Source organism: Cetorhinus maximus, chromosome 16 (genome assembly GCF_964194155.1).
Source record: "Cetorhinus maximus chromosome 16, sCetMax3.hap1.1, whole genome shotgun sequence".
In the NCBI taxonomy this organism is placed as follows: domain Eukaryota; kingdom Metazoa; phylum Chordata; class Chondrichthyes; order Lamniformes; family Cetorhinidae; genus Cetorhinus; species Cetorhinus maximus.
In genome coordinates this window covers 13,482,059-13,509,926 of record NC_135894.1, presented here as the reverse complement: position 1 = coordinate 13,509,926, position 27,868 = coordinate 13,482,059, and the positions used below count along the sequence as shown (strand labels likewise).

The window sequence follows — 27,868 nt, the reverse complement described above, 5'->3', positions numbered from 1 at the left end:
AGGATCGGGTTACAGGTATTCATAAAAAAGTATCACTGACAGTTTTCAGTCTATGATAATCCAGGAGAGAAAGAGAGAAGAGAGATAGGGGCAGCAAGACTCTATGGTCCACCACACAAGAATGGGTGGGAGCTTGCGCTCGGTTTAAAGAACTGCATTCATGAGCATTTAAATGAGACTGGAAGATTCGCCTAACTTTGGCTAGAGGGAGGGATCTATAGCGTAACTCTTCACCATGAAAGCCAGTTCGGGGATTAGAATCAGGAGCTGAGAATCACTTTGGACTAGTTCTGGGAGAATAGAGTGCCTTCTTAGGGGACATGGTAAAGTATAACTGTGGAAGGAGATTTTTGTTGCGTTAAAGCACTAACAAGGGAATTTTTCTGTTGCTTAGCGTATAAACTGCCTACAAAGTAGTGTTTAGTCAATGTTCCTTTTAGTTTGTCTATTGCAGTAAAAGTCCTAAAACTCGAAATCTTGTCATGCAAATCCTTTAAATTGGTCATTGGGAATTCAAATTTCTTTTTAGAAGTTAATGGTCTCTATAGGGATTGTAATGCTGCAAAGAGATATTGACAAGTTAAGTGAATGGATAAGAAGATGACAGATGGAGTATAACGCGGGGAAGTGTGAGGTTATTTACTTTCTTACTTGTAAGAATAGAAAGGCACTTTTTTTAAAAAGGTATGAAATGTGTAAACGTTGATGTTCAGAAAGACTTGATGTACAAGGAACTCAGAAAGTTACCTTGCTGGTACAGCAAATAAGTAGGAAGACAAATGTCATGTTGGCCTTTATTGCAAGGGGATTGGAGTGCAGGAATAAGGATGTCTTGCTACAGTTGTACAGAGCCACATCTGGAGTACTGTGTGCAGTTTTGGTCTCCATATTTACGGAAGGATATATTTGCATTGGAGTCAGCACTGCAAAGGTTCACTAGATTGATCCCTGGAATGAGATGGTTGTCTTACGAGGAGAGGCTGAATAAATTGGGCCTAAATTCTCTGGAGTTTAAAAGAATGAGGGGTGATACCATTGGAACAAACAAGATTCTGGAGGGACTTGACAAGGTAGACACTGAAAGGTTGCTTCCGCTGGCTGGGGAATCTAGAACGTAAGGGCACAGTCTCAGGATAAGGGGTCGATCATTTAGGATTGAGATGAGGAGAAATGTTTTCAATCAAAGGGTTGTGAATCTTTGGAATTCTCTGCCCCAGAGGGTTGTGGATGGTGAATCACTGAATTTATTTAAGGCTGGGATAGACAGATTTTTGATCTCTCAGGGAATCGAAGGATATGGAGAGCGGGCAGGAAAGGGGAGTTGAAGCCACCGATCGGACGTGATCATATTGAATGGTGGAACAGGCTTGATGGGCCATATGACCCATCCCTGCTCCTATCTCTTGTGTTCTTGGTGTCCCAACTGACACCAGCTACCCTTACACAGACCAGGGATCAAAACTGAAATCTTCCTGTCAAATGAAACTGCTTGCTCAAGTGAGGTCATTGTAGTTAAAGTGCCTGAAATATAATAAGAACATGTTGTGAATCCTTGCTCGAATATAATGATTTTTCAAACCTGTGAGATCACGGATTAATTTCCTGCCCTAAATGTTTAACTGATGTAAAGAGTATATTATGCTCCTATGTAGATCCTCCTGAATCCACAGGGGTAACTGTAAAATAATTCAACCATTGGAAAAAAATAATACTTTTTCTGCCGATCCAATGCAGTCACATTTATTGTCAGGCTCTATACACACTGTCAAAGCAGCCAGACTTGACTGGCCAAACGTATTGGTACTTGGGGAGAATTCACAGGGAAAGTTTCACAATCTTTACTAAAAATAAATACAAGACTTAAAAGTGTTGCACAGCTCTAAAATATACAAAGGCTTAGAAATTAATTGTAAACTTTGAAAACATTTTACAAAAAAGCATCTCGGCATTTTAAAAAGTCCATATTTACAAATATTACAAAAAAATTATAAAATGGCTGCAAATCCATAAACCATTCTTGTCTTCCAGATTGACTGGTTCTAGTATCAATACAGTTACACTGTAACCTTCTCTTATATTTATTTTTATACAATAAACCAAAACCAATATTTTGTTAACTCTGCCGTCTATGCAGTTAAAATGCATTCATTCAACCTTTGGCAAAACCCTAGGCATAATTCTTTAAGAGACCGTATACATTTTAAAATGATTTAAACTGTGCAGAACCTTGTAGTTGTCTTATATATGCCAAATAAACAGAAAGAAAGCCTATATAAATTAGGAATCATCAGATGCTATAAGGAAGCAGCTGCAGAACTTCAAACACTCACTGTCTTACACTTCAGTGCAAACAACAGAACACACATATTGGAATGATGGTTCACGAAATTAATTTGTACAATAATTAGTTCACCTTGTTCAGAGATGGCAGTGCTGTCAAAGCATTCAGTAATTGTATGAGTGCTTTAAAAAAAACTAAGCAGTATCTCTTGTAACTATGCACCATATATTTTAACAAGTAAATTGTCCAGAAGAATATTTTCTTCATTCCTAAATATCTTCATGTAGCCACATATTCTAGGGGGGGTGGGGAGAAAAGATATGGCACTAGAGCTGCTGATACTGTAGCTGCTTGACAGCTGATATATAAACTTCTGCTGAAAACCACTATTTCTCATTGAGTGCTTTGCACGGTAAATGATTAAAAACCTGTGTGTTGCTTACTTCACGTCTGCCTGCATTGATAAAAAGCACTCATATTACTAAAGAAAACGTGCTCATTCATAAAAATCAGGTTATTCAAAATAATAAAAGCAAAATACTATGGATGCTGGAAATCTGAAATAAAAACAGGAAATGTTGGAAAAACCCAGCAAGTCTGGCAGCATTGATGAAGAGAGAAACAGAGTTAACGTTTTGAGTCCATATGACTTTTTTGTTAATGTTAACTCTGTCTCTCTCTTTCTCTCTCTCCACAGATGCTGCTAGACCTGCTGGGTTTTTCCAGCATTCCCTGTTTTTATTCCAAATAATGTTGTGTTTGACGGACAGGAATTAAATATTTGACATCGCAGAAGCAATTTAATCAGTCGGCAGAAGATGCCAATATGGTAAGATATTTTACTAACCCCCACTGTCCCCCGCCCTCCCACCCCCCAGTCCCCTTAGTTTCTCATGTACTCAGCATCTGAAGAAACAAGATTAACATTTTTTGGGGAGGACCCTTCTTTACTGCAGGATCTCCCTTGAAATGTTAACATTTTATCAAGTGCTGATCAGTCTTGCCGTGCATTTCCAACACTTTCTGATCTCATTTCCAGTTTCATCATTTGCATGCTTTCTGGTTATCTTTTTCTCATGTGATTGTTGTTTTTGTTGAAGTGTTGATCTGGCCAGATATGATTAGCTGCAACAGTCATTTCCTTCTTACTGAAGTTGACCAAGGCTGATGAGTAAACACTCCACTAAAGAGATCAACAGTGCTTTGTTCTATGCTGTGTAGCTCATTGAACTGAAGACAATCAGCTTATGGTGCCAATATATTTTCAATTGTTTTTGAGAAAGTAGTGTTTACAGCTTTATCGCCGTCCATTCCTAAGTTGGGGCTTTTCTGAAGACTTCAGTGCAGATATTTTAACATCTACGCTGCTTTCTGCATTTCTTCAGCTTGCCAAAATGGAATTACAGTCTTCTTGGCAAAATTTCTTCACTGAACATCGCTGGATCAATCTGCACTTTAAAATTATCCCATTTTCTTACCCATTCACATATCATTCATCTCTCACGGTTACTCATCCTCTTCTCACTTTTTGAATATTGCATTTTCAATACACATGAAATAATTCCCCTATCTTATCCATTTTTTGAGTTTACACCATCACCAATTCCTTCGGAAACCAATGGGAGGGTCATTTTAAGCTAACTTGCTGGGTGATGAACCCGTGGGATTGGCTGGTTTTACATCTCGCCCTCTGCATTGACAAGTCGCTTAGGTTAAAATTGCCCCCATGCACTTACTGCTCTTCTCTCCCTTTTTATTGAAGAACTTAGAACTACAAAACAAGCTGTCTTTTCAGTTAATTCCATGTTAACCCCATGATACTGACATCTTTGCATCATAACCTGTTGCTTAAACAATATTTACACTACATGGTAAAGTATCTTATAACCTAGCCTTGCTAAAAAGGCTCAATGTTTTTTTTCTTACCACCCGTCCCCCCGCCCAACACCTACCATTGTGGTTCCAAAAATGCTTATATATCATTTTAATCTATGGCATTTTTGTAAACATGCAATTCTTGGTGTCTACAGACAAGTAATTCAACTTTAATCACAAAAATAATCATTTCCTCAGATTTCTTTTTTATATTTTTACAATATAATGATCTTCAGTAAGTTTAGAAAGAACATAATATTTTTCATGATTAGGTAGTACTGTATTAATCCTTTAGATGTAATCCTATTTCTACTGTAAACAGTAGAAGTTGATTAATATTTAAACTGTTGGAAGACTGCTTGAGCAATGTATAATTTTAAATTCTTAGGACTGGACAATGGTATCAATTTTCGATTTAAACATCCATGTTATCCATAAAGACCCTATCAGTCTCATGAGGGTATAAAAGTTATTTTTCTTTCAAACTAATTATAGAGACAGGGTTTCTCAATTGTGGTTTGTGGATGCCAAGAAGCCACAACAAACTCAATGTGGTCATTCTTAGGAGTAGTACTTAGACTGTATTAAGAGTGAGAGTTAAGACAGAATTTGCAAGATACGTTTTTGAAAAAAATAAGAATTTGCTCATGTTTTTCCTCATCAATCATTGTTTTTGTCTTTAAGATGCAGGTCGATTTAATTCCCAGAACACTCTGGTGGTGCAAATTATGAAGAATGTGCATTGCTCAAAGGATTAATACTTTTTTTTGAAATTGACTAAAAGTGGTGGTATTTACATTAGTTTCAAAGTCTGTGCTGTGCATAGCACAGGTATTTCACTTCTTGTTTAGAAAATCATCACTCAGTTGGAAATACCAAGAACTGCACTGTACACTTCTCACCATTGTCCTATTGCTTAAGCAGCTGTTTAATCATTCTAGGAAAACACCCCCTAATAGCACACAAAAAGGAACAACCATGCATACAACCTTGCGAAGTTCATCAGATATCCTTAAACAGATTATTGGCCCAAATTCATGAAGGACAGCCTTTGATTTTCTTTAATTAAGGAGTTAAAAATCTCTATTTTCATGGTTTACTCTGGTTACATTTCAAAATGTAGCTTATTTAATCAAAATATGTGTACACTAAAATGATTGAATCATTAGCAGTTGTGGAGGAACAGTGAAGGGATCTGTTATCTCAATACCTTTCTTTTCTTAATACCTGGGACAGTAGTCTGTATTGTTTTCTTAATTGTTTAAGACCTGCCCTGCGTTTGATAAACCTTTCAGTATAAACATTGCTAAACTAAACCACATGCACATTTATGTTTGTTCTACAATTGTTGCCGCTCCAAACTGTTATTGTGTGCCCTGTGAGTTCCGATCATCGTGTGGACTTCCATCTGAGTTTTCTGCTTCCCCCTCGGAGATGACTTGCATCGGCGCACTGTGAAGGCGACTGCGGACGCTGTAACGACTGCTGCCCGCTGCCGGCGGGGCTCGGGATCGACTTGGTCGGGAAGAGATCGAGGCAGAGAAGCTGCGGGAAGAGATTCCTTCCGTACTGAACCTCGGGGAGCAAGGTGAAACTGGTGACTGCATTTCACATCCAGAGGGGAAAGGGGGAGTGTCCTCGGAATCTTTAGCCTGGTCTGAGGAACTGTCTCCTGGCGACTTGGGAGATACTGGACTGGCAGATTTCAAGATTTCGGTTGCAGACAGTCGATAGTTAGAGTCTGACCGGCTACCTTTTTTAAGCAGCAGTAGTTTGAACTCCTCGTGGGAGGTGTTAGATTTGCGGACACTCCTATAAATAGGGCTAGGCTGTTTTGGAACAGCAGGAGGAGTCCCAGGTGAACTGCCAGGGGATGATTTTGGTTTGTTTACATTCGGCCCTTCATCGGAATCTTTCCTTCCCAAAAGTTTCCTCTTTGATCTAGAAGGCAAAGCAAAATAGATAAAATTCTAGCATCAACTGCACAGTAAATCATTGGTTACAATGGGTGTGTTGTTACACAATTTAGTAATGACTGGGAAACAGGGTTACCAACTCGGGTTGGATGTATTCCTGGATGTTTCATCACAAGGTCTCCAACCTCCTACCGTACCACCTAGTTGGACAGCCCTTTTTCCCCCCTCTGCAATACTCTTATTAATAAACCTTGCACCTGAACAGAGCTGGGACTGAGTTCCTTACAGGGCGTTTTGCTAGTGCAGTTGGGAGGGCTTTAAACTAATTCGGCAGGGGTGTGGGAACCAAGAAAAAATATAAGAGAGGAACACCAAGGTGCACAAAATACTGGGAGGGACAGGTAGCACTAGTATAGAGAATAGTAAGCTAATAGGTAAAGTTGGGGTAAGGGAGAAAGTAACAAAATCTAAATCAGGGTTACTATGCATGTATGTGAATGCACAGAGTGTAAATAAGACTGGGGAGTTACAGGTGCAGATGGCTATGTGGAAATATGATGTTGTGGCGATAACAGAGACCTGGCTCAAGGAAGGGCAGAACTGGGTGTTAAATATTCCCGGGTACAAGGTGTTCAGAAAAGCTAGAAAGGGAAGGAAAGGAGGAGGGGTGGCGGTATTGGTTAAGGAGAACATTGCAGTGCTAGAGAAAGAGGATGTCCCAGAGGGTTCAAGGACAGAATAAATTTGGCTAGAGCTAAGGAACAAAAAGGAGGCAATTACATTGCTCGGCATTACAGAATACTGAAAGGCCTGGATAGAGTGGACGTGGGGAAGATGTTTCCATTAGTAGGAGAGACTAGGACCCGAGGGCACAGCCTCAGAGTAAAGGGAAGACCTTTTAGAACAGAGATGAGGAGAAACTTCTTTAGCCAGAGAGCGGTGAATCTATGGAATTCATTGCCACAGAAGGCTGTGGAGGCCAGGTCATTGAGTGTATTTAAGACCGAGATAGATAGGTTCTTGATTGGTAAGGGGATCAAAGGTTACGTGGAGAAGGCGGGAGAATGGGGTTGAGAAACTTATCAGCCATGATTGAATGGCGGAGCAGACTCGATGGGCCGAATGGTCCTATGTCTTATGGTCTTGTGGTAATCTATAGACCACCAACTAGTGAGACAGATGTAGAAGAACAAATCTGTAGGGAAATTACAGAGAGATGCAAACATTATAGAGTAGTTATAATGGGTGGCTTTAATTACCCAAATGTAGACTGGGACAGTGGTACTGTAAAGGGTGGAGAGTGGAAAAATTTCCTAGATTGTGTTCAGGAGAATATTCTGCATTAGTATGTGTCCAATCCAACAAGAAAAGACCTGTTTCTTGGAAATGAGGTGTGCCAAGTAGATCAAGCGTCAGTGGGGGAACATTTAGGAGACATTGATCATTGTATTGTACATTTTAGGATGATGATAGAAAAGGTTGATAGGTAATCCAGAGTAAAAATAATTAACTGCACAAGAGCCGACTTCGATGGGGCAGGAACGGAGCTGGGACAGATAGGCTGGAACGAAAGATTGGCAGGAAAAACTGTAGCTCAACAAAGGGCTACCTTCAAAAAAGAATTGGTTTGGGCACAGTCAAGGTATATTCCTTTGAAAGAGAAAGGTAGGGCAAACAAATCCAGAAATCCCTGAATGATAAAGGAGTTTGAAATTAAGATAAAGGAGAAAAAGTGTGCTTATGACAGGGGTCAGGTAGAACATACAATTGCGAACCAAGAGGAATACAGAAGGTTCAGAGTGGAGGTGAAAAAGCATATTAGAGAAGCAAAGAGAGATTATGAGAAAAGACTGGCAGCCAATGTAAAGGGGAATTCCAAAAGTCTTCAATAGGCATATAAAGAGTATAAGGGTGGTAAAAGGAAGAGTAGGGCTGATTAGGGACCTAAAAGGGAATTTACACATGGACGAAGGGGCCATGGCTGAGGTATTAAATTAATATTTCGCATTCGTCTTTTTCAAGGAGGTAGATGCTACCCAGGCCATGGTTCAGATGAGGAAACTCTGTCACTAGAAGGGTTCAAAATTGATAAGGAGAAAGTATTGAATAGACTGTTGGTACTTAAAGTTGATAAGGCACTGGGACCGGATGAGATGCATCCAAGGATACTGAAGGAAGTGAGAGTAGAAATTGCAGGGGCACTGGCCATAATCTTTCTGTCTTCCCTAGACTCAGGGGTGGTGCCAGTGGACTGGAGAATTGCAAACATTACGCCCTTGTTCAAAAGAGGTTGTAAGGATAAGTCCAGCAATTACAGACCAGTCAGTTTAATTTCAGTGGTGGGCAAGATTCTAGAAACAATTATTCAGGATAGAAATAGTAGTCATATGGAAAAATATGGGTTGATAAGGAAGAGCCAGCATAAATTTCTGAAGGGGAAATTGTGTTTAACTAACTTGCTGGAGTTTTTTGAAGAGTTAACAGAGGTTAATGCTGTTGATGTGGTGTACATGGACTTTCAAAAGGCATTTAACACAGTGCCACACAACAGACTTGTGAGAAAAGTTATTGCTTGTTATGACCGTGCAGTTGGTAAAGCTGAGTTATTTAAAAATCCCAGAGGAAAACTTTAAACAACTGTCATAACCTATAATTTTAAGTATTATGTTTGAGATGCAACTCTAAATTCAGGAATCATACCACTAGTTTTCGAGAGGTTTTATATGAAACTAAATGAAATATTTGATTAATTTACACAAGTTAAATATATACACATGGCTACAAATTACTACTATCATAACTTTTAACAAATTCCCAAAATAATCTCCATTAAGGCAACAGCAACCCATAGACTTAACCAGACACCAGGCAAAGCATTTTCACATTACAAATTCAAAATGATGTTCTTTTCACTTTGGTTCCTGTGGAGACAGTTGGAGGCTTACAGCTGATTTTGATCTCACATTGCCTCTGCACAAAACTGCTGAAGTTATACCTACCACAGTCCATTGAATGTAAGTTCTTATTGGGCAGAATTTTCTGCCTGTCAGGCGGGTGGGCCTGACCCAATCTCCGGCGGGCATGGAGCCGATCCCCGGCAGCGAAGTGGGCCGCACCGCCATTTTACGTGGGCGGGCCAGCGTGACGTCCGGCGGGAAGCGCTATGCGCTTCCTGTGGAGGCGGGGTGGGGGGGGGGGAATCCCTAAAAGCAAGAGTGTGCTCTTTTGCGCATGCGCATGAAAGAGCGCACAACTCCCTGAGGCTAAGTGCAGCCTCAGGGAAATCGCTTCCACTTTTAAAACTATTAAAAATTGAGAATAGAAAAATCCCTTACATGTCCCCTCATGTGACAATATCACATGAGTTGGGACATGTTCACAATTTACAGAATAACTTTATTACAATTTTTAAAACCCTGCATGAAACCTCATTCCGCCGCTGGATGAGGTTCCATGTTTTCTCTATTTGCTGCCGGGGCTCCTGGCCTGCCCACTGACCTTAAGGTTGGATGTTATTGGCCATTGACAGGTCGGCGGGTCCGCAGCTGATTTCGCTGTGCCCCCGCCTTTAATTTAAATGGGGCGGGGTGATGTTGGGGGTTCCGCCCAATGTCATCCCGCGTCATTTTACACGTCGGCAGGCGTCGGCAAGTGGGCCCCGCCCCCGCTCACCAACGGCAAAATTCTGCCCGATGTATCACCAGCCTCTTTGAACTCCACCTTCTAACAATAAAACCCCTTTCATAGTATTAATTTTATTAGTAATATAAACACGTTGCTTGGTATCTGCTAGCTAGGTGGTAGGTTTCACCCCACTTCTTGAATGTTCTATTCAAATAATGCAAATACACTCTATCTCTCTTACATATCAAAACTAGTACAGGTCAAAGCACCCAGACGAGTTGGCTTTAATCCAATTAAGACACACCCACGGATTAAACCTCTAAAAGAAAAATATTTTCCAATAATAATATATACAATAATAGCTTCATGACATTGCTCATGGAATAAAAGGGCAGTAGCAACATGGATACAAAACTGGCTGAAAAATAGGAAGCAGAGAGTAATGGTCAATGGTTATTTTTTCAGGCTGGAGGAAGGTTTGTAGTGGAGTTCCCCAGGGATCGGTATTGGGACCCTTGCTTTTCCTGATGTGTATTAATGATCTAGATCTTGGTGTGCAGGGGACAAATTCAAAGTTTGCGGATGATACGAAGTTTGGGAGTGTTGTGAACTGCGAGGAGGATGGTGTGGAACGTCAAGAGGACATAGACAAGTTGGTGACAGATGAAGTTCAATATGGAGAAGTGTGAGGTGATGCAATTTGGAAGGAAGAATATGGACAGACAATATAAAATAAGAGTGGAATTTTGAAGGGGGGGGTGCAGGAGCAGAAGGACTTGGGTGTATATGTGCATAGATCTAGTCATTGCTGTTTGTGGGAGCTTGCTTTGTGCAGATTGGTTGCTGTGTTTCCTACATTACATCTGTGACTACACTTCAGAAAGTACTTCTTTGGCTGTAAAGCACTTTGGGACACCCTGAGATCATGCCAGGATTTATTTAAATGCAAGTCTTTCTTTCAAAGCTGTGATGGAGGGTCCTAAAGGAGAGGATAAGATAGTTCTGAAATATAGAAATAAATATAAAATATTTGAAAGGATGCCATTGTTTTTAACAATAATACAAAAGGAGTAAATTTGAAGTCCAATCAATAAGGCTGATTCATCTGGTTTTGGGATGCCTCTTTGTGAAGTGCCTTGGAAGATTTTACACATTAAAGATGCTGTCTAAATGCAAGTTGCTGCTGAGTCCAGCAGGGGGAGCAGCTTTCACAGGGCAGTGCGCCTCCTTTTTAATGGTGAGAAAACCACAAATTGCTTATCCACAATTTTCCAACACCTGCCGCCTGAAAGAGTAACTCTCTTGGAAGCAGCAGATTGTAGAAGCACCCTTACATTTTATGAGCAATCAAGAGAAAAGTGAGCTATAGTCTATGTCACTAGACCTATAAAGAGCACAGCTAATTCTAATCAGGGAGTGCTATTTATATCACACATTAAGTAATATAAATTAAAGGAGAAAGTAGATGCAAATGTGCAGATTTTTTTCCCCTCACAGAGCCATCTGTTCTCAACTGTGGCATTAACATGTCTGGTGTAACACCTACTGTTCATGGGTTTTGCTGAAAGTTGCTGTCTAGGTTCATAATGAAGAACAACTTGGGTTGCTGCATTATTACAATCGTATCCCAGCATGAAGCCAGGGAAAGGGAAAGTTCCAAGGGAAAACAGATTGATCTTTGATCATGCTGTCAAAAAATGCTGCATTATGTAGCAATGAATCTGATCCAGCTGATAAACTACAGTAAAGAGATAAGGCTTCACTCTGCTCACACCATAGGGACCCTCAATTCTGGGCACAATTCAATTCATCTCGCCAGCCACGCATTCATCTGGACTAACCTCCTATTTCTATATTCACTAGTGTGTGGCACAATGAGTAACCCTGAGATTACTGCCTTGCTTGCTAGTCTCTCTCCTAGCTCCCTAAAACCTGCCTGGCTCCCTAAAACCTCATCACTCTTTCTATTTATGTCAGTGGTACCAACACGGACAACAACCTCTAGCTGTTCACCCACCACCCCCCTCAAAGTTCTCTGCAGCTGTTCAGTGACATCTCTACCTTGGCACCAGAGAGGCAACACACCATCCTGGATTCACATCTGCAGCCACACAAACGCCTGTCTGGTCCCCTAATGATAAAACTCCCCCACCACCATTCCTTTCCCTCAGCTGACTATTTCTCCCAACTGAATTCCCAGTCTTTAGGTCCGGAGGTTGCCTATTTGGAGGGTATCTATAAAGATGTTGTCCTTGGGTGCTCTGCTCCGAGTGGGGCCTGAATGGGCCAGCCACACTGTTATGCGGTTCCCTCTAATGGGTCACATGCATTGACATTGCTTCTGGAGAGCAACAAGAAGACCTGAAAGTAAGAAGCCATGAATCCTGCTGCAGACCTATCAAGCATTGCTGGATTTCAGCTTCTAATACCAGCATCAAACACTGTAGACCTTTGAATTCTCAACCACGCTCCCTGTGAGAACCACTCCTCACAAACACTGCTTGCTTGGGGAATTTACCCTTAGTTACCACTTTTCTCGTTAACAGAAATCAATTTGTTATTACAACAGACTCTAGCAACAAATGTTTGGTAATAATGGATAAGGGATTCCTTAGTGCATCTCCTGTTAACAAAATCATAATCTTGTTTTTTTTCATTCATTTATCGGATGTGGGCGTCGCTGTCTAGGTCAGCATTTATTGCCGATCCCTAATTGCCCTTGAGAAGGTGGTGGTGAGCTGCCTTCTTGAACCACTGCAGTTCATGTGGTGCAGGTACACCCACAGTGCTGTTAGGAAGGGAGTTCCAGGATTTTGACCCAGTGACAGTGAAGGAACAGCGATATATTTCCAAGTCAGGATGGTGAGTGGCTTGGAGGGGAACTTCCAGGTGGTGGTGTTCCCATCTATCTGCTGCCTTTGTCCTAGGCGGTAGTGGTCGTGGGTTTGGAAAGTGCTGTCTAAGCAGCCTTGGTGAGTTTCTGCAGTGCATCTTGTAGATGGTACACACTGCTGCTACTGTGCATCAGTGGTGCAAGGAGTGAATGTTTGTGGATGTGGTGCCAATCAAGCGGGCTGCTTCATCCTGGATGGTGTCAAGCTTTTTGAGTGTTGTTGAAGCTTGTAAATAATGAATTTATGACATTTACACATGTGAACATAAGCACAGGAATGAGTCATTCAACTCCCTCAAGTCTGGTCCACCACTCAATTAAATCATGGTTGATCTACACTCAATTCCTCTGACTGGGCTGTAATGCACAGCAAATGATATCCTTCCCAGTCAATGAATTACCTTCAAAGTATAGGGGCTGCTGTAATTTTGGAAAGCTGGCAGCCAAATTGTGCACAGCAAGCTCCCACAAACAGCAATGTGATGATAACCAGGTAATGATTTTAGTAGCGTTGGCTGAGGGATGAAGTACTCCATTAAAATGCCATCAGGGTCGCATGTATGTCTTAGGATCCTCAATTAAAATATACTAATGAGGCTCCTGGCTGAGTAGGCAGATGCCTACACTATTGGCAAAAGAGCAGAGATAAACCTGCTAAGAGGCATTTGATTTTAACTCTCGATCTGCCCAGTTAGAACTCCCCTTGATATCTGGGGATTGCTTTGCATTGGAAAAAATGTTGTCAACCTCCTCTAATGGGAAAATTGCAACGTTTATATGAAATAGAGCTAGTCCATTTAGGGGGGAAAGCAGGAAGCGGCTTTTCATAGAAAGGGCAGGAGAAATCAAGAATTCCCTCCCCACAAGGCTGTGGATGCTGGGGTTCAACTGGAGCTTTTAAGAGTGAGATCAATAGATTGTTATTTGGTAAGGATATCAATGGATAAGGAGAGGTACAGGTGAGGTACAGATTAACTATGGTCCAGAGGAGGGGAGGGGAAGGCTCCTATCAGACTGGGTAAGTTGATAGGCCTCATTTAAATGAATGACAGGTTCAATGACTTACTGTTCCTATGTCTGTAGTCGGCACTATGGTAGGCAGGGGCTGTGATAGGTATTTTAATTGTTAGAGCTCATATAACTGGCCTGGTGTATAATGCCAGGTGTGACACAATAGCTGCTATTTAATAGTGAGTATATAGGGTTAGGGGGGCTGGTTAGCTCAGTTAGCTCGACAACTAGCATGTGGTTCAGCATAACACCCACAGCTTGGCTTTGATTCCCGTTCCGGCTGATACAGATTTGGGATCTGCTCCCCACCCCCCGTCCCTAAAAGTAGAAGACAACAGCAAACCGCCAGTGACAAAAACTGCCAAGAAAACAGCTCAACGTGAAGGATCGGCAGACGATGAGCCCAGGACCTGCCTTCAGGGCAGAGCGCACTTGACACGTATCTGGTGAATGAGCTTTGTGCATGCATGTAGTTATATGCTCTGGCCACTGGGTGACACCATGTGCAGTCTTTCAGACATACTGTGCAGGCCCATCTTCTCATCTGGTCAAGGTTTACTTTTAAATTTTAACCTTTTTGTTGTGCAATCATTTTACAGCTTTTACTTAATGGGGAGAATTTTAAGGCCACCACCTCCCTGCTTTCCCGCTGGTGTATATGCAGGCGGGGGTGATGGTGGGTAGGGGCACGTAAAGTAAAGCGGGTGGTCAGCCCACCACTGAGCTGTCTCCCATATTAGGGTGGGTGGGTAAGCTGTCAGCCCACTGCCTGCCCTTATACGGTGGGGGGGGAAGGCGCAATGAGGGAGGCCAGCCCGCTACTTTTGCAATTCAGGCTGAAAGGTGGGAAGGAAGGGGAGGGAAGTATCACCTTTGTGGGGGGAGTTCCCTTGAGCCCATCAGGGACATGCCCCCAAATTTTAACCCCCTCCCCCCACTACTTTGTACTTCATCCCCCACCCCCAGAGTCCAAAATCCTGCCCCTTCCCCTCCAAAGGGTTCCAATTCCTCCTCGACTGAAAACCCCAGACTTCCCTGTAAGCCTGGTCTCCATGGATCTTCAGTGGGCTCCCTTGTAGTCCCAGCATTGGCCACTACTGTGTTCTGGCACTGTTGAGACTACTCAGCAGCTGGCCAATCAGATTGGCCTGCTTGAGGGGGCAGAAGTGTCCCCACCCACCCCCCACCCCGCACTTAGCTTGTCAAGGCCGCCCCCAGCGTATTATTGCTGTGGGACAGCGCTGTTTTAAAGTCACTGAGCTGCGGACGCCCCCCCCCCCCTCCTTAAAATTCACTCCAATGTTTTTAATTCCTCTTTTTTAGTCTTTTTCAGTCACCTGCTTTCTCCTCAGTAAAATATGGAGTTCCCTGTGTACGCCCGCTGGACTTCCTTCCATTCACAGATGGGTCCTCCAGGCTGTGATCCTCTGAACTGGCTGTAATTTTATTTGAACAGAGCTGTCTGTTCTCTTTATTATTAGTAAAATGTGTACATGTGACAGTGCCTTGGGTGGAATTTCATGCTCCCCTATTGGCGGCTTTGAAGGTTGGGGGGGGGCTAGTAAAAGGAGGCAGATAGCCTTCCCTCCACCTACCCACCCACCCCCGCCGATCTCCCTTCTTAACAGGGGAGGTGGAGGCATCGGGTGACCTGCCCATCTTTGGGCCTGTTAAGGCCCTTAAATAGCCAATTAAAGGACACTTAAGTACCTGATCCTGCTCTACCGCTATTTTACCCACATGGGAAGGCCCACGCCAAGCGAATAGATCAGACGACTTAGCTGCAAAGGCTGGTGTTAGACAAGGTTGGGTGGTAGCTCCTTTGGGGGTTCCCAAACGCTCCCCACTCTGGCCTCTCATCCTTGCCCCCCCCCCCCCCCCACAACCCCCTCACTCCCCTCACTGGGGCCTACCAGCCAGGCCCTGCCGATACCCCAGATTTACCTTCAGTCCAGCCTCCATTAGCTCCTCCTGGGTGTGTAGACCCAGCAGAGACCACCACTTGAACATGGCATTGCTGGCACTACAGAGCTGGCGCCCATCCAATTGGCCGGCAGCTCTCTAAGGTGGGACTCCCCAGATGGGGACAGTATTCTCGCCCTTATCCAATTAATACCCTACAGAAGGGTAAATTGCTGCAGGGATGAAAAATCCTGCCCCTTAGGTGTCTGCACACATTTTCTGTGTCAACTTCCTCCATTCCCATGTCGCACGTACTTTGTCACGCTGTAATTCCACCCTCATGTCAATAGGGGTGCTACACAACCTCAGCTCCGCATCTGCCAGCTCCTCAGGCTGCCCTGAATGCAGAGGAATTCCTGTGATACAACTGACTCTATTTCACTGCTCTGCAAATGGGCACATGTTTGTCAAAGTATTATCAAAAAATAAGGGCAGAATGCTTTAAAATAGAGATTGGATTAGGCCTGCACGGTCCAATTTTCTCCTATCCTCAGAGATAAAAACATCCATCCTCCATCCCCACCCACTTTCCGTTTCTTCCCCCTCCTTTTTGTTTTTTCCAATAATTCATATAGATTTTTCTTTTCCCACCTATTTCCATTATTTTTAAATGTATTTCCACCCATCATTTATCTATACCTTTTATGCCCTTTTAGTCTTATTTCACCCCACCCCCACTAGAGCTATCTGTACCTCGCTTGTCCTGCTCTCTACTCTTAATTAGCACATTCCTTTAGATAATATCACCACCTTCAACACCTCTTTGTCTGTGACATCTTTTGGTTATTTCCTCCTATCACTGGCTGCTTGTCCCAACAACCCTCCCTTCTCCACCCCCCCACCCTTAAACCAGCTTATATTTCACCCCTTTCCTATTTTTACTTAGTTCTGTTGAAGGGCCATGAGGACTCGAAACGCCAACTTTGCTCTTCTCCGCCGATGCTGCCAGACCTGCTGAGTGTTTCCAGGTATTTCTGTTTCTGTTTTTGTTCTCCTATCCTCTAACCCCCTTGGAGCTTAAGACTGCACGTCTAATGTGAAACACCCCAGGAGATTGACTGGTCACATTATTAAAACCACAGTGACTATGCCATTTTTAAAATGTTTTAGCATTACACTCTCTATGTCAATCTGGAGAATTACATCCTGCGTCACTTTTTTTTTAGATACAAACTTATTTCACCTTATTTATTCCCGTCATATTCATAAAACAATAAACCACAACTCTAAAGCAGTGATGAAAATCTACCAATAAAAAGAGCTGTACTGAACTAACTAAATTGCAAAAAACATTTTTTTTTCAAAATGTGTCCACATAGATTTTCCTTCAGCCAGCTACTTACTGTGCACAGGAATAAAATTGTTTAAAATAAGGTTTGTAACTTAAGTAAAAAACATTTCAAGAAAAGTGTTTCAGAATAGCGTGATTAAACTTACGTTTTGTGTTTTAAGGTAAGTCCGGGCAAGAATACGGATGCAATTAAAGATAAGGATAAGAACTCAATAAATAATTTGAAGAGCAAAACCCTGGTAGGAGCTGAGGTAATGGAAATTCAGGGCTTTGAGCAGATAAGGATTCATGAAGCAGCATTTTGAATGAAGGTTGGATGGTATCGAAATGATTCTCTTTCCTAATCTGTGCAACATCTCAAAGCATGTACTCCTTTAGGCTATAAGAGTAATTATAAGTTTGTTTCTCCAAATGATTTAAAAAGAGCTGAAGTATTGACTTCATGCAAGCCCCGACACTCTCTGATTCATCCCTTTAAATTCTCTTTGATTTCCTGCAAAGTGCATTAGGATTTTCTATTACACTAAGGACGCAATATAAATGGAAGCTGTTGTTGCTGAATTGACTTCTTCCAGTTAGCTATCCTTCTTCAGCATTTGCAGAGTTAATTTAATTATGTAGCCCTGGTACATGAAGGGAAAAAATGTATTTCTTTATCCATTCACAGTGGGTAAAAAGAAATCATTTGTTTCCAAAAATCAATCAAAAAAAATTCCCTTAGTGCCTGAATGAATCTCCCACAACCTTGCTTCCAAATCCTTCCAGCAGATTTATGTACCCTATCACCACTCCCAGCCATCCTGAAACAGAAAAACCTGCAATTCACATGAGCAATGCCATGGGTTGTGCAATTTTTGTATAATTTTTTGGACAGGTACATGTAAATATTTGTAAAAGATTCTGACCTGTGAATCACAGCAAAAAGATCCTCTGTGGTGCGGAGTTTGTTTGGCGTTATGAATGCATTATCTTCATTAGTCTCAAGATCCACTGGAGAAGTCAAATAACTCTCACCCTGTCCCACATCTGCGTATGAGAGACACAAGTGGCGTTTCCTTAGTAACTATACTAAAACTTCCATTTATTTTAGCAGGCCGCATATAACTGCACAAATCTTTCATGACACAGACACCTTTAATGAGATTTCAGTATAGTTTAAATAAGAGGCGTTTAAAAAAAATACATTAATAATGTAGCCTGCGCAGCATTTCAAATTAGCTATCCAGACCAGCCCATTAATTGAGATGCTTTGATTTTGATTAAAATCAAAATGGCAGATGTTACAACTCTGTGTCTGGCATGGAATCTCAGCTACAGTGGTGTCAGTCGCTTCTGCAGACAGTCTGAATATCTTTTATGGGAGTTGACTCACATTGCCTTATTGTCTACGATTGGGAGTGCAACAATAGTACCTCTCTTTGTGACCTAAACCAAAAATTTGCGTCTTTCGTGGGTGTACTTCCTCAACCCCTCCAAAGCCATTCAAAGGAACACTTCATGAATTGAGGCTTGATACGAATTGGTAAGCTGTATTATTTCCCTATTCGTGGACGTAGAGAGCAATAGTTCCAACCAGATTAACTTAGTTTAAGATAAAAGCAAAATACTGCGCATGCTGGAAATCTGAAACAAAAACAGAAAATGCTGGAAAAGCTCAGCAGGTCTAACAGCGTCTGTGGAGAGAGAAACAGAGTGAACGTTTAGAGTCCGAGCTCTGAAGAAGGGTCATACGGACTCGAAACGTTAACTCTGTTTCTCTCTCCACAGATGCTGCCAGACCTGCTGAGTTTTTCCAGCATTTTCTGTTTCTGTTTAACTTAGTTTCACTTGTGCAACATTATCTAATAATTTATACTCACAAACACACCATTCCTTCCCACATCAGTGGGTTGTCTTACTTGAGTTTATCAGGTGTCTTCTAGCCGTTCATTCAGGATTGCTGACTTCCTGAGCTTATTGAGAATTTCTGCAGCTCTCTGGTTTAAAAGTCTGGCTGCCTTATGTTTGAAAAAGCTTCTCACTGCGATTACTTAGATAAGCTAACGAGTGGCTTATTATTTAGTCTCGGGAGGAGTGGGGGGTGGGGGGGCGGTAAAACACCTTTTAGCCTGTAAGCCACCTTTTTAAACTTGTGGGAAACCATGTCATTTAAAAGTCTCAACCTTAAAACTATGTCTTATTTTCAAATTGTTTCTGCAGAAGGATTGTCAAAAAAAAAATCACAAAATAGCATTGTGCAGAAATCAGTGTTAAATGTTTATTATGGGCAGAATTTTGCACTTGTCGGGCGGGTTCAGCGAGGGTGGGCGGGGGTGGTCGGGAAGCTGACCAGGGCCAGACCGCGATTTCACGCTGGTGGGTCAATTAAGGCCCCACCCCCCACCCCCCAGGGTGAAACGGGAGTGGCAGCGCTCAGCGCTATGTGTGTGTGTGTGGGGGGGGGTGGGAGGGGCCGAGGGGGGGAGGAGGGTGCACGCTTGAAAATCTCCCTGAGGCCTAGAGCTATCTTAAGAAACGAAGAGCTTTAAAAATTAGAAATAGAGATTTAAAAAATGTTACAAAACATGCCCCCTCATGTGACTCTGTCGCATGAAAAGGGGACATGTTATAAATGAAAGTTTAAAAATTTTATTTTATTTTTATTTGCTGTTAGAAACCTCATCCTGCCCGTGGATGAGGTTTCCTAAAAAATGCAAAGGCCGCTTGGCCTTTTCGCCTGCCCGCCAGTCGTAAGGCTGGACGGGCAGCAAAAAATTTCTTTTAATGACCTTGTTAATGGCCTTAATGGGCCTTTTAATTGTCGGCGGGTGCGTGCTGGAGTCAGCAGTGTGCCCACCGACCGAAACATCGGGACGCTCGCCATGACCAAGCAACCATTGTCGATTGTTGTAAAAACCCATCTGGTTCACTAATGTCCTTTAGGGAGGGACATCTTTCCATCCTTACCTGGTCTGGCCCACATGTGACTCCAGACCCACAGCAATGTGACTGACTCTTAAATGCCCTCTAAACGAGGGCAATTAAGGACGGACAATAAATGCTGGCCTAGCCAGCGCCATACATCATGCTTATTTTATGCAATTATGAGGATTGATTTAGACACAACAACATTTGGCTGTTTTTCTTATGGTATTTTTCGTTACTGTAACATTGCCAAGCAAAGAAGTTAACAATCTCACCTGACAATTTGATGGCAAATAAGAAAACAATTACCTAAGTGATCTTTGTACTGCCCATCGCTAGAACTCTCACATACAGCTTCTGCCGTTCTGCTGTGATCAGCAGCGCTTTCTAGACAACCATCTTGTACACTTTCGGTTTTCTCTTCTGCACTGTCTTTATTGAACTTCTGTGCATCTATTAATTCAGGTTGAACGATGTCATGGGATACAGCTTCATCATCCTTGACTGAGTCAAAATCGAGTTTTCTTTCCAATTTCTCTGCAGCTGCAGGTCCCAGTGCTGCCGCCGACAGGGTTTCTGTAACTCTGTCACATGGCGAATGCACACTCTCAGGTTTCTCTTCATTCTCTGTTTCCTGTGCAAATACCTCATGCTGTAGCTCTTTACTGGAAATACGGAAGTCTTGTTCTGTTTCTTGTGGAGTGCTCTCCTTTGCTGAATTCTTTTCATTGATATATATGTAGCTGCTGGAGACTGTATGACAGCCTTCTGTTGCAATCATTTGGTCATCTTCAAGTTCTGTGTTTCGTGGGCACTCATCTGGGAGCTGTGTTAGAGACTTTGCTGTTACAGGAACTAAGGGGAAAGGTGTCATGTTCTCTTTACTCAGCTTATTTTCTACACAAAGTGCAATATTACTTTCCAAATGCAGAATGCTTGGCTTTGTTTCAGTGGGGGATGAATTTTGCAACTGTTGAGGGGAAGTGAAAATTTCACTGCACTTGTGCGTCAATGATCTGTTATAACTATATGGTTCAGTTTTGTTAGGTGGTGTGGCACTCTCTGCATAATTTGGTTCTTCTGTGGTGTTAGTTTCTTCTTGGCATTCTTGTTTGGGTTGCCTGGCTTTACTGACAGAGCGAAGCTGTACAGACTGTAGAACGGATGGGGTTATGCCAAGGGAAGCTGGTGCACTGCCACTGGTTCTTTCCGCTGCCTCTCTCGGTTTGCTCTGATTTGAGATAAGCAGTTGGTTCCTGTGAGCAAAAGGCTTGCTTTTAAACAAATTCTGAAGAGCACTTAGGTCAAGATGTGTCGGAGGTATAGTTGGTAGTTCGAAGTCTTTCTTCGCAACATTTACATCCCTTGTTGAAGACTGCTGCAGTGAAGACCTTCTCTCCGGAACCTTTGGCTTTCTTTTACCACTGTTTGGAGACAGGGGGCCAGGGAACAGAGGTGTAGGCAAAGTTGAGGTCGGTGTGCCTGACTGGCTTGAATAGCCACTAGAAGGTGATGCCAAACTTGCCAATTTATCAGGAGAGGACAGCTTGAACTCATTTTCAACTGAGGGGAGGGATGGAGTGGTAGCTCGTGACTCGGACTGGGATGTTTGCGACTCTGACCCTTCTGGAGACTTTGTGCACTCTATCACGGTTGTACCTGTAGCAGTGCTAGAGTTTGATAAGGATCTGTAGGGATCATTTGACTTTAAGTCATTTAAGAGCCAGAGGCCTGCATAATCTGATTGCACAGCACCTTCATCTTTAAATGAGGGCATGTCTGAAGGGGTGAACTGAGGGTCTGATAACTCATTATCATTTGTATATCCGCTATGACTATCCCAAGGACTATTCTTTTTACTAGGTGGCATGGAGCCTTTGAACCTGTCAGATGCAAGACTTAGGTCAAGTTGCAAAGATTTCTGTGTATCTCTAGATGACACAGTCCTATCCTGCCCAGTGTTTGTCATTGGTTCACTCGGATCATTCTCATTGGTGCAACTTTCATTTTTCCTCAAAGATGAACTGCGTTTTGGTGGGGCTGGTTTTGCCTTTGGTTTCTTGAGCGCAATGCTCTGGCCCCGACACTTCTGCTTTCTCAACTCTAAATGATCCGGCTGAGGGAGTTCGCCAAGTTCAGAGGCATTTTCTGTGCTCTGGATTCCATCAGCGCTTGTGGATGCATAGTTAAAAATATAGTTTCTACTAGTTCTTAAACCACAGTCAAAGTGCATGGAGGTATAATACCCTTCAGTATCCACAGAGAAATGTGAGCCCGAGTCAGTTCTGGAGGAGGATGGTCTCTCAACAAAGCTGTCACATGTACCCATGCTCGCAAAACTAGGACACCCCAAGCTATTTGTTCTTGAATGCCTTGGACTAAAGTCTCGATGGCAAGACGCATCGTGGCAATGGTGTAAATAGTTCCATTCAGCATCGCTTGTGTTACTTGTATTGAGATCTTCAACAACATCTGTCCCTGTGGAAGTAAAAGAGTTTGTCCTGTGACCTCTGACTTTGTCTCCTTGATATGTGTACTGCTCCAGTAAGAAACCTGGCGAATCATAGTTTGTGTGTGCAGGAGTATTCAGTGATAATTCTGAGTCACAGTGTGAAGATCCTGTCAGCGGGGGTGAAGATGCAGTGTGAATGGTCTCTGATGTCTGTGAGGGGCATGTTGAATTACTCCCACTCCAGTTTCCACTAGAGGATTGATGGTCCTCCTTTTGGTCTATTTGACTACTTAGGAGAACCCCTGCACTGGAGATACTGTTGACTGGACTCCCAAATGTATCAGAATTCGATGAGATCTCACTGTTTCCCATATCTCCCTCTGGCACAAAGTTAGAGATTTTTGTCCCCTGGCCTTCATGATCCAGGCTTTGCTGTGGCTGAACAGTAACGCCCTTGGAATGAAGTTTCTGTGGGCTCTGAATAAACAAACTTGCCTCGTCTTCTTCCTTCTCCGCCCTTTTTGGGTTTGGCAAGTACTTTTCAGGAGTACCGGTAATGCTTTCGACGCTGTCCTCCTGACTCAATTCATGAGAGAACAGCGAATCTCTGATGCCCTCTCGAGAAAGGCTGCGCGAGCGAATGTGGCTGTCGATTGGCGCGAGGAACATTGAGCCTGAATCGTCTGCCAGGGTTGTGATGTTCCCAGCCGAATGTGACAGTGAAGATGTGATGCTGTTGCCTCGCTGGGCTCGAATCCGCCTCACTGATGGTGCAGCGATCAGAATATCCTCTGTCTGGCACTCGGAGTCTTTCGTCCCAGATCGCCCGCTGGTAGAATGTGCCTCAACGCCATGGAAGTCCAACTCTGGGTTCACATGAACAATCACATTCCTTTCTCTAGCCATGGAAGATTCATCAGAATCTGCTAGCCAAACAAATAAAACAAAGGGTCAAGGATTATACCCTGAAATGACAGTAAAGTTAGCGGAACATAGACAAAGATCTCAAATTGCCTCAGGGGCCAGTGTTTCTCTGATGGACAGTGAGGGCCGGGGGTGGAAATGGAATGGGACGGGACCTCATAACACCAGGTCTCCACTCCAAAGCTCATTCTGAGCGAATTTCTCTGAGCTTCGTTGGCCCCTTGGGGTATGATGTGTAAAAATTGGCAGGATAGAATCATCTGCTGGAGTTCCTTCCACCCCGCTCTCCCCTGTCCCAGTTGAACCAGACACAGGCAAGGTATCAGCACTTCACTGCAGCAGTGCTGGTGGTAGGAACAGTCCATAAGATGCCAAAGTAAAAGTGGCTTCCTTTAGAGGGGCTGGAATTTCACATTTAACTGCACGCTAAAGTTGCTCCTAATAATTTTAACCTCAAACCCTTTGCAAGAACTGGATCTTGTTCACTACACAGTGGGGAAGCACCAACACTACAGCAGGCACCAGACTGATTCATTCAAACAGTCTCATCTCAAAAACGGCAGTGGGTTCGAGCTCAGCAGCTCCCAATAGTGGCTCATGATTCTCGCTTTACCCATCATCCCAGTGATTGAGTGGCAACTTCTTTATCCACAGTAGCAAATTTGAATAAGGGAAGTAAGAGCCAGACCACAAGGGATCTCCAGGAACTTGTGACCATCTCAGAACAACTGGACCCAGAACAAAAAATGCAAATAATAATAGACTAATTTTGGCTGTAGAAAGGCACCAAATCAGCCTTAACTCAGTGATAGGTAGCACCCTTGCCTCAGTCAGAAGGTTGAGAGTTCATTCCCACTCCACTGACTTGAGTACAGCTTTTAGGCCGACAGTGGGAGGGAGTGCTGCAGTGTTAGACGTGCTGTCTTTTGGATGAGACATTAAACTAAGGCGGGGATTTTCGGCCCCGCCGCACCAGGGTCTGTCACAGGGGGGATGCAGCAACCCAGCCAAAAGTCCATTGGCTTTCGGCGGGACCAGATGATCCAGGCAGTGTGGACGCAGCCAGAAAATCCCTCTCCAAGGCTCCGCCTGTTCTCTCAGGTGGCACTATTTGAAGAAGAACAGATGTCCTGGCCAATATTCATCCCCCAACCAACATCACCAAAACATACAGTGACTGTCACCGTTCCGTCTGTGTGATCTTGCTGTGCCATTACCTCAGTGACTACAGTTTAAAAGTACATCAAGCACTTTGAAGTCCTGAAAGTTGCTGTCTAAATGCAAGGGTTTTTATTTTTTTATTTTTCTGTAACGCGTGAGAAAACCTGCTCTGATTTAACTCTTTCTTAAGTTCAGCTGCATGGTTTTTAAAAAAAAAAACTACGAATATCCTTTGCAGAAAGCATTTCCAACCCAAGTTTGTGTTAATAAGGTTTTAAAGCGTTTACCTATTTCTTGCTGCACACGTCTGGGAATCCCACTGATAGTTTTACGCCTCTTTAACTTCCGCCTTCGCTGCAGCACAGATTGAGGATGAACAAAGGAGTATCGCCCAATGACCTGTCTCTCAAAACCCACTCCTGTGATCGAGAAAGGAAAAAGAAACTGTGCAATCTATCGCATCATTTCAAAAGCATCCTAATCGTAGTTAACAGTGAGCTGCTAGACTCATTTAGCATATTGGTACCAAGCTGGAGAAATCATATTTAAACCAATACATTTCAGTTTATGTTATATATATATAACTTGGCAAAGGCATAAAAGGATTGAAGCCTTTCCTCAATATTTTGCCAAACACTCCCAATCCACAACATTAAACTTTATTTCATCTGGACAAATACAAATACTTAGTATGCAGTTCTCATATCTTCTACTTTTATTAACCCTGGCTGTTAACAAAAACAATTCTTAATTTCCATATAATTGAAAAGATGGTTTCCAGTAAAATAAGAATTGTTTCAGCATTAATTGTTCATTGAAAAAAGCTTAGGCCTCAGGGAGGGACTTGTTAAAAGTCTTAAAAAGACATCAGTTTGCTCTGGGATAAACAGGCATTTCTAGCCTGTGCTGAATCAGTTGGGCAGCAGGAGGGTCTACCCAATTGACAACCTGACCATCAGACTACAGAAAGGGAAAGTCAGCTGGGTTCCTACTGGGTTGGCAGCTATATGGGCGAGCGCTTACATTTGGATATCGGGTAAGGGCAATGTCACACTCAGCTAACAATGATGCTCCTCAAAGGTGAATAGTCCACTAGTAGGCTCAGAGGCTATGGTTGCTTTGAAGAATGGTCCTGTGAGGCCACCGAGGCCTGTACTCCTGCATTGGTCACCCACCTCCAGTTGAAAAAGAGGACAAAATTGGTGAGGGGTGCAGAAAGTATCAAAAATATGCAAAAAAATAGTCAAATCTGAGGGGAAGAAAGCTACACTGGTTGACTTGTCAAATAGGCTGGTGGAAATGAAGTATTCTATGTATCAAATTGTCCTCATTAAGCAAAATACACCATTCAATTATATTGAAAATCCTGGATAATCCACGTCTCCCAGCATAGCCTTTACTGACACAAGTGGAGCATTCTGAGAGATGTTTTTGTCTTTGCGTAGTCAAAAATTGTATTGCTCTAGTATGAACTTTGAGCATTGGAAAGGGACAAACTAATAGCCCAAAACACAATTTTCAACAGCAGTTCAGGGACTAAGCAGTTTCATTCACTTGTGCAAGCATTAAAATATTAAGCTATGCAGTTCATAAATCACTGTTTGTAGATGCATCGAAATGGCTTCTCGGTTTTTCAGATATGTAAAGAAGCAATGATCTCTTTCATGCTTTACAAAGAAATGAGGCCCTAAAAGTATTACCCAATGTGGAGCTGAGGTATCCAAACCCAAAGTGCCCAGACACCTCTCCAATTGGGAGTGGGGCATTAGAACTGTTTGTATAAACCATGTATTACAAAGGGATAAAAAGAGAGATATTTGAGAGGGACTCCAGCATGAAAATGCATGACGGGTGAGAAGACGATTGGAATTCCGTTGTGACATTACCCGTGCCAACAACAATTTGAGTAAAACAAGAAAGTAATTAGATAATCCTGGTCGAGTAGCCTACTCTCTGACTAAGTCCACACATAAAGAGCAGTTACCAGAATGGGGTACCAGAGGCAGGTTGGTGCCTGTGGAACTGCACCTCAGACCGAGTCTGTGCCTTCAGAAAAGGAGGTGAATTTTAGAGGCTGGAAATTTTTAACGTTTGGTACACTAAATTTATTGAGGTGGCTGACACAAGGAGGGAAGATTTCCTCTGCATGCAAGGTGTAGCAAATTTGTAATTGCATTTGTAAAGAACAGGCTTACGATTTCACTACACCTGGTTGAAGATTTTTTTCTGTGAGCTAAGCTTTTTTTTTAACCACTTAACAAACAAACACTGGAACAGTTCCCGGGACTTTCTGTTTGGAAAAAAAACCCCAAGTGCCTGACAAGAGGAAGTCGCCTGGAAAGTTTGATAAGGATCAGGGTACCGCAAATCAATGTTCCTATTGTACTTAGGGTCAATGTAACAAATTCGTACACACCTCTGCTTTTAGTCACCAGAGAATTTTTTAAAAACTAGCTAATGCAACAAATTATTTCTCTGAGTACTCTGGGCAGTTCTGAGAATTAGGGTGTCACTGTGACCTGGCATAATTTATACTCTATCATCATAGCCATCCATTGCTTACATTAAATGGAACCTGCCAACCTGCTTGCTATATAGCGCTTTGCATCATCTGTCAGACTGTTAAAGGTGTTTCCATGGCATCTGTGCTTATGACATCACTTCAAGCATTGGTGAGACCAGCATTGTGCAAACAGCCCAAAGCTGGTCAACTATTGCCAGATGAAGTAATCACATTAATAATGACCTAATCAGACTGGACAATGGATGTCCTTTAATGACAACAGATAAAATTTTAGACATCTTTAAAATGTACAGCCCTTCTTCCTTTATTACTAAACTGGAAATAGACGTGAGCTCTGAATGACCATGAAACATGCATCAGGAATTCTGAAACAGAGGTTTCTGTGACTGTACACTTCTGCATCCATAATGGCCAGGAAATCACACAGGGCACACTGACCTTGGAGCCTGAATTTCCAAAGAACACTGCCACTGTGTAAAATGGACCCAATGATCTCAGGATGTAGTACTATTTTGCACAGGTCATTTTCTTATTTCTTTTTCTTCTTTTGCAGCGAATTTCCTCCCTCGCTTTTCAGAAGGTATGGAGTCTTTTCCAAGATTTTTTGCCTCCTGGTACCTCCGCCCAGTGACCTTCATTCATAGGTACACCTCTGCATTGAGTGCTGACAGGCTATATAGCAACAGGGGACATCACCAATCAGCCCAATCCTGTCCTCAACCAACAACCACTCGCAGCAGTAGCCAGTAGATAGCAACCAGCAACATAGCACAGGTTTCTTTTGTCCTCTCCCTAAACCAGGAACACAGGCCAGTTGTAGAAATCTTGAGCTAAGAATACCTGACTTAATAGAGACTAGAAAATTAAACCGTGTGACTCAGTTATTCGTGAGGTAAACTTGCAGAGCCCCTTTGATGCTCTCTTTACAATAGAAAAATACTAAGTATGAGATCCTTCCTTCATTTTAATATCAATGCACTTCTGAAAAAATATTGTTTAAAGTATTTTAAAATGCAATTTAACCAAATGACTTAAAATTGGCTTATACTT

General features: G+C 42.6%; 1 protein-coding gene across 3 annotated transcripts in view; it reads right to left on the bottom strand.

Moving 5' to 3' along the window:
- Window positions 1-3,164: 3,164 nt before the first annotated feature.
- The window catches only part of nhsa (Nance-Horan syndrome a (congenital cataracts and dental anomalies)), a 467,161-nt gene continuing 442,457 nt past the window's right edge, over window positions 3,165-27,868 (bottom strand). For 2 of the 3 annotated variants that reach the window (XM_078559372.1, XM_078559374.1), the window contains exons 6-9: window positions 24,582-24,713; window positions 20,067-23,135; window positions 17,759-17,879; window positions 3,165-6,097 (exon numbers count right to left, since the gene is read on the bottom strand). In XM_078559372.1, coding sequence (XP_078415498.1) covers window positions 5,521-6,097; window positions 17,759-17,879; window positions 20,067-23,135; window positions 24,582-24,713 — 3,899 coding nt within the window. In that variant the 3' untranslated portion in view covers window positions 3,165-5,520. The remainder of the gene's footprint in view (window positions 6,098-17,758; window positions 17,880-20,066; window positions 23,136-24,581; window positions 24,714-27,868) is intronic. The other variant, XM_078559373.1, reaches the window with a different exon arrangement.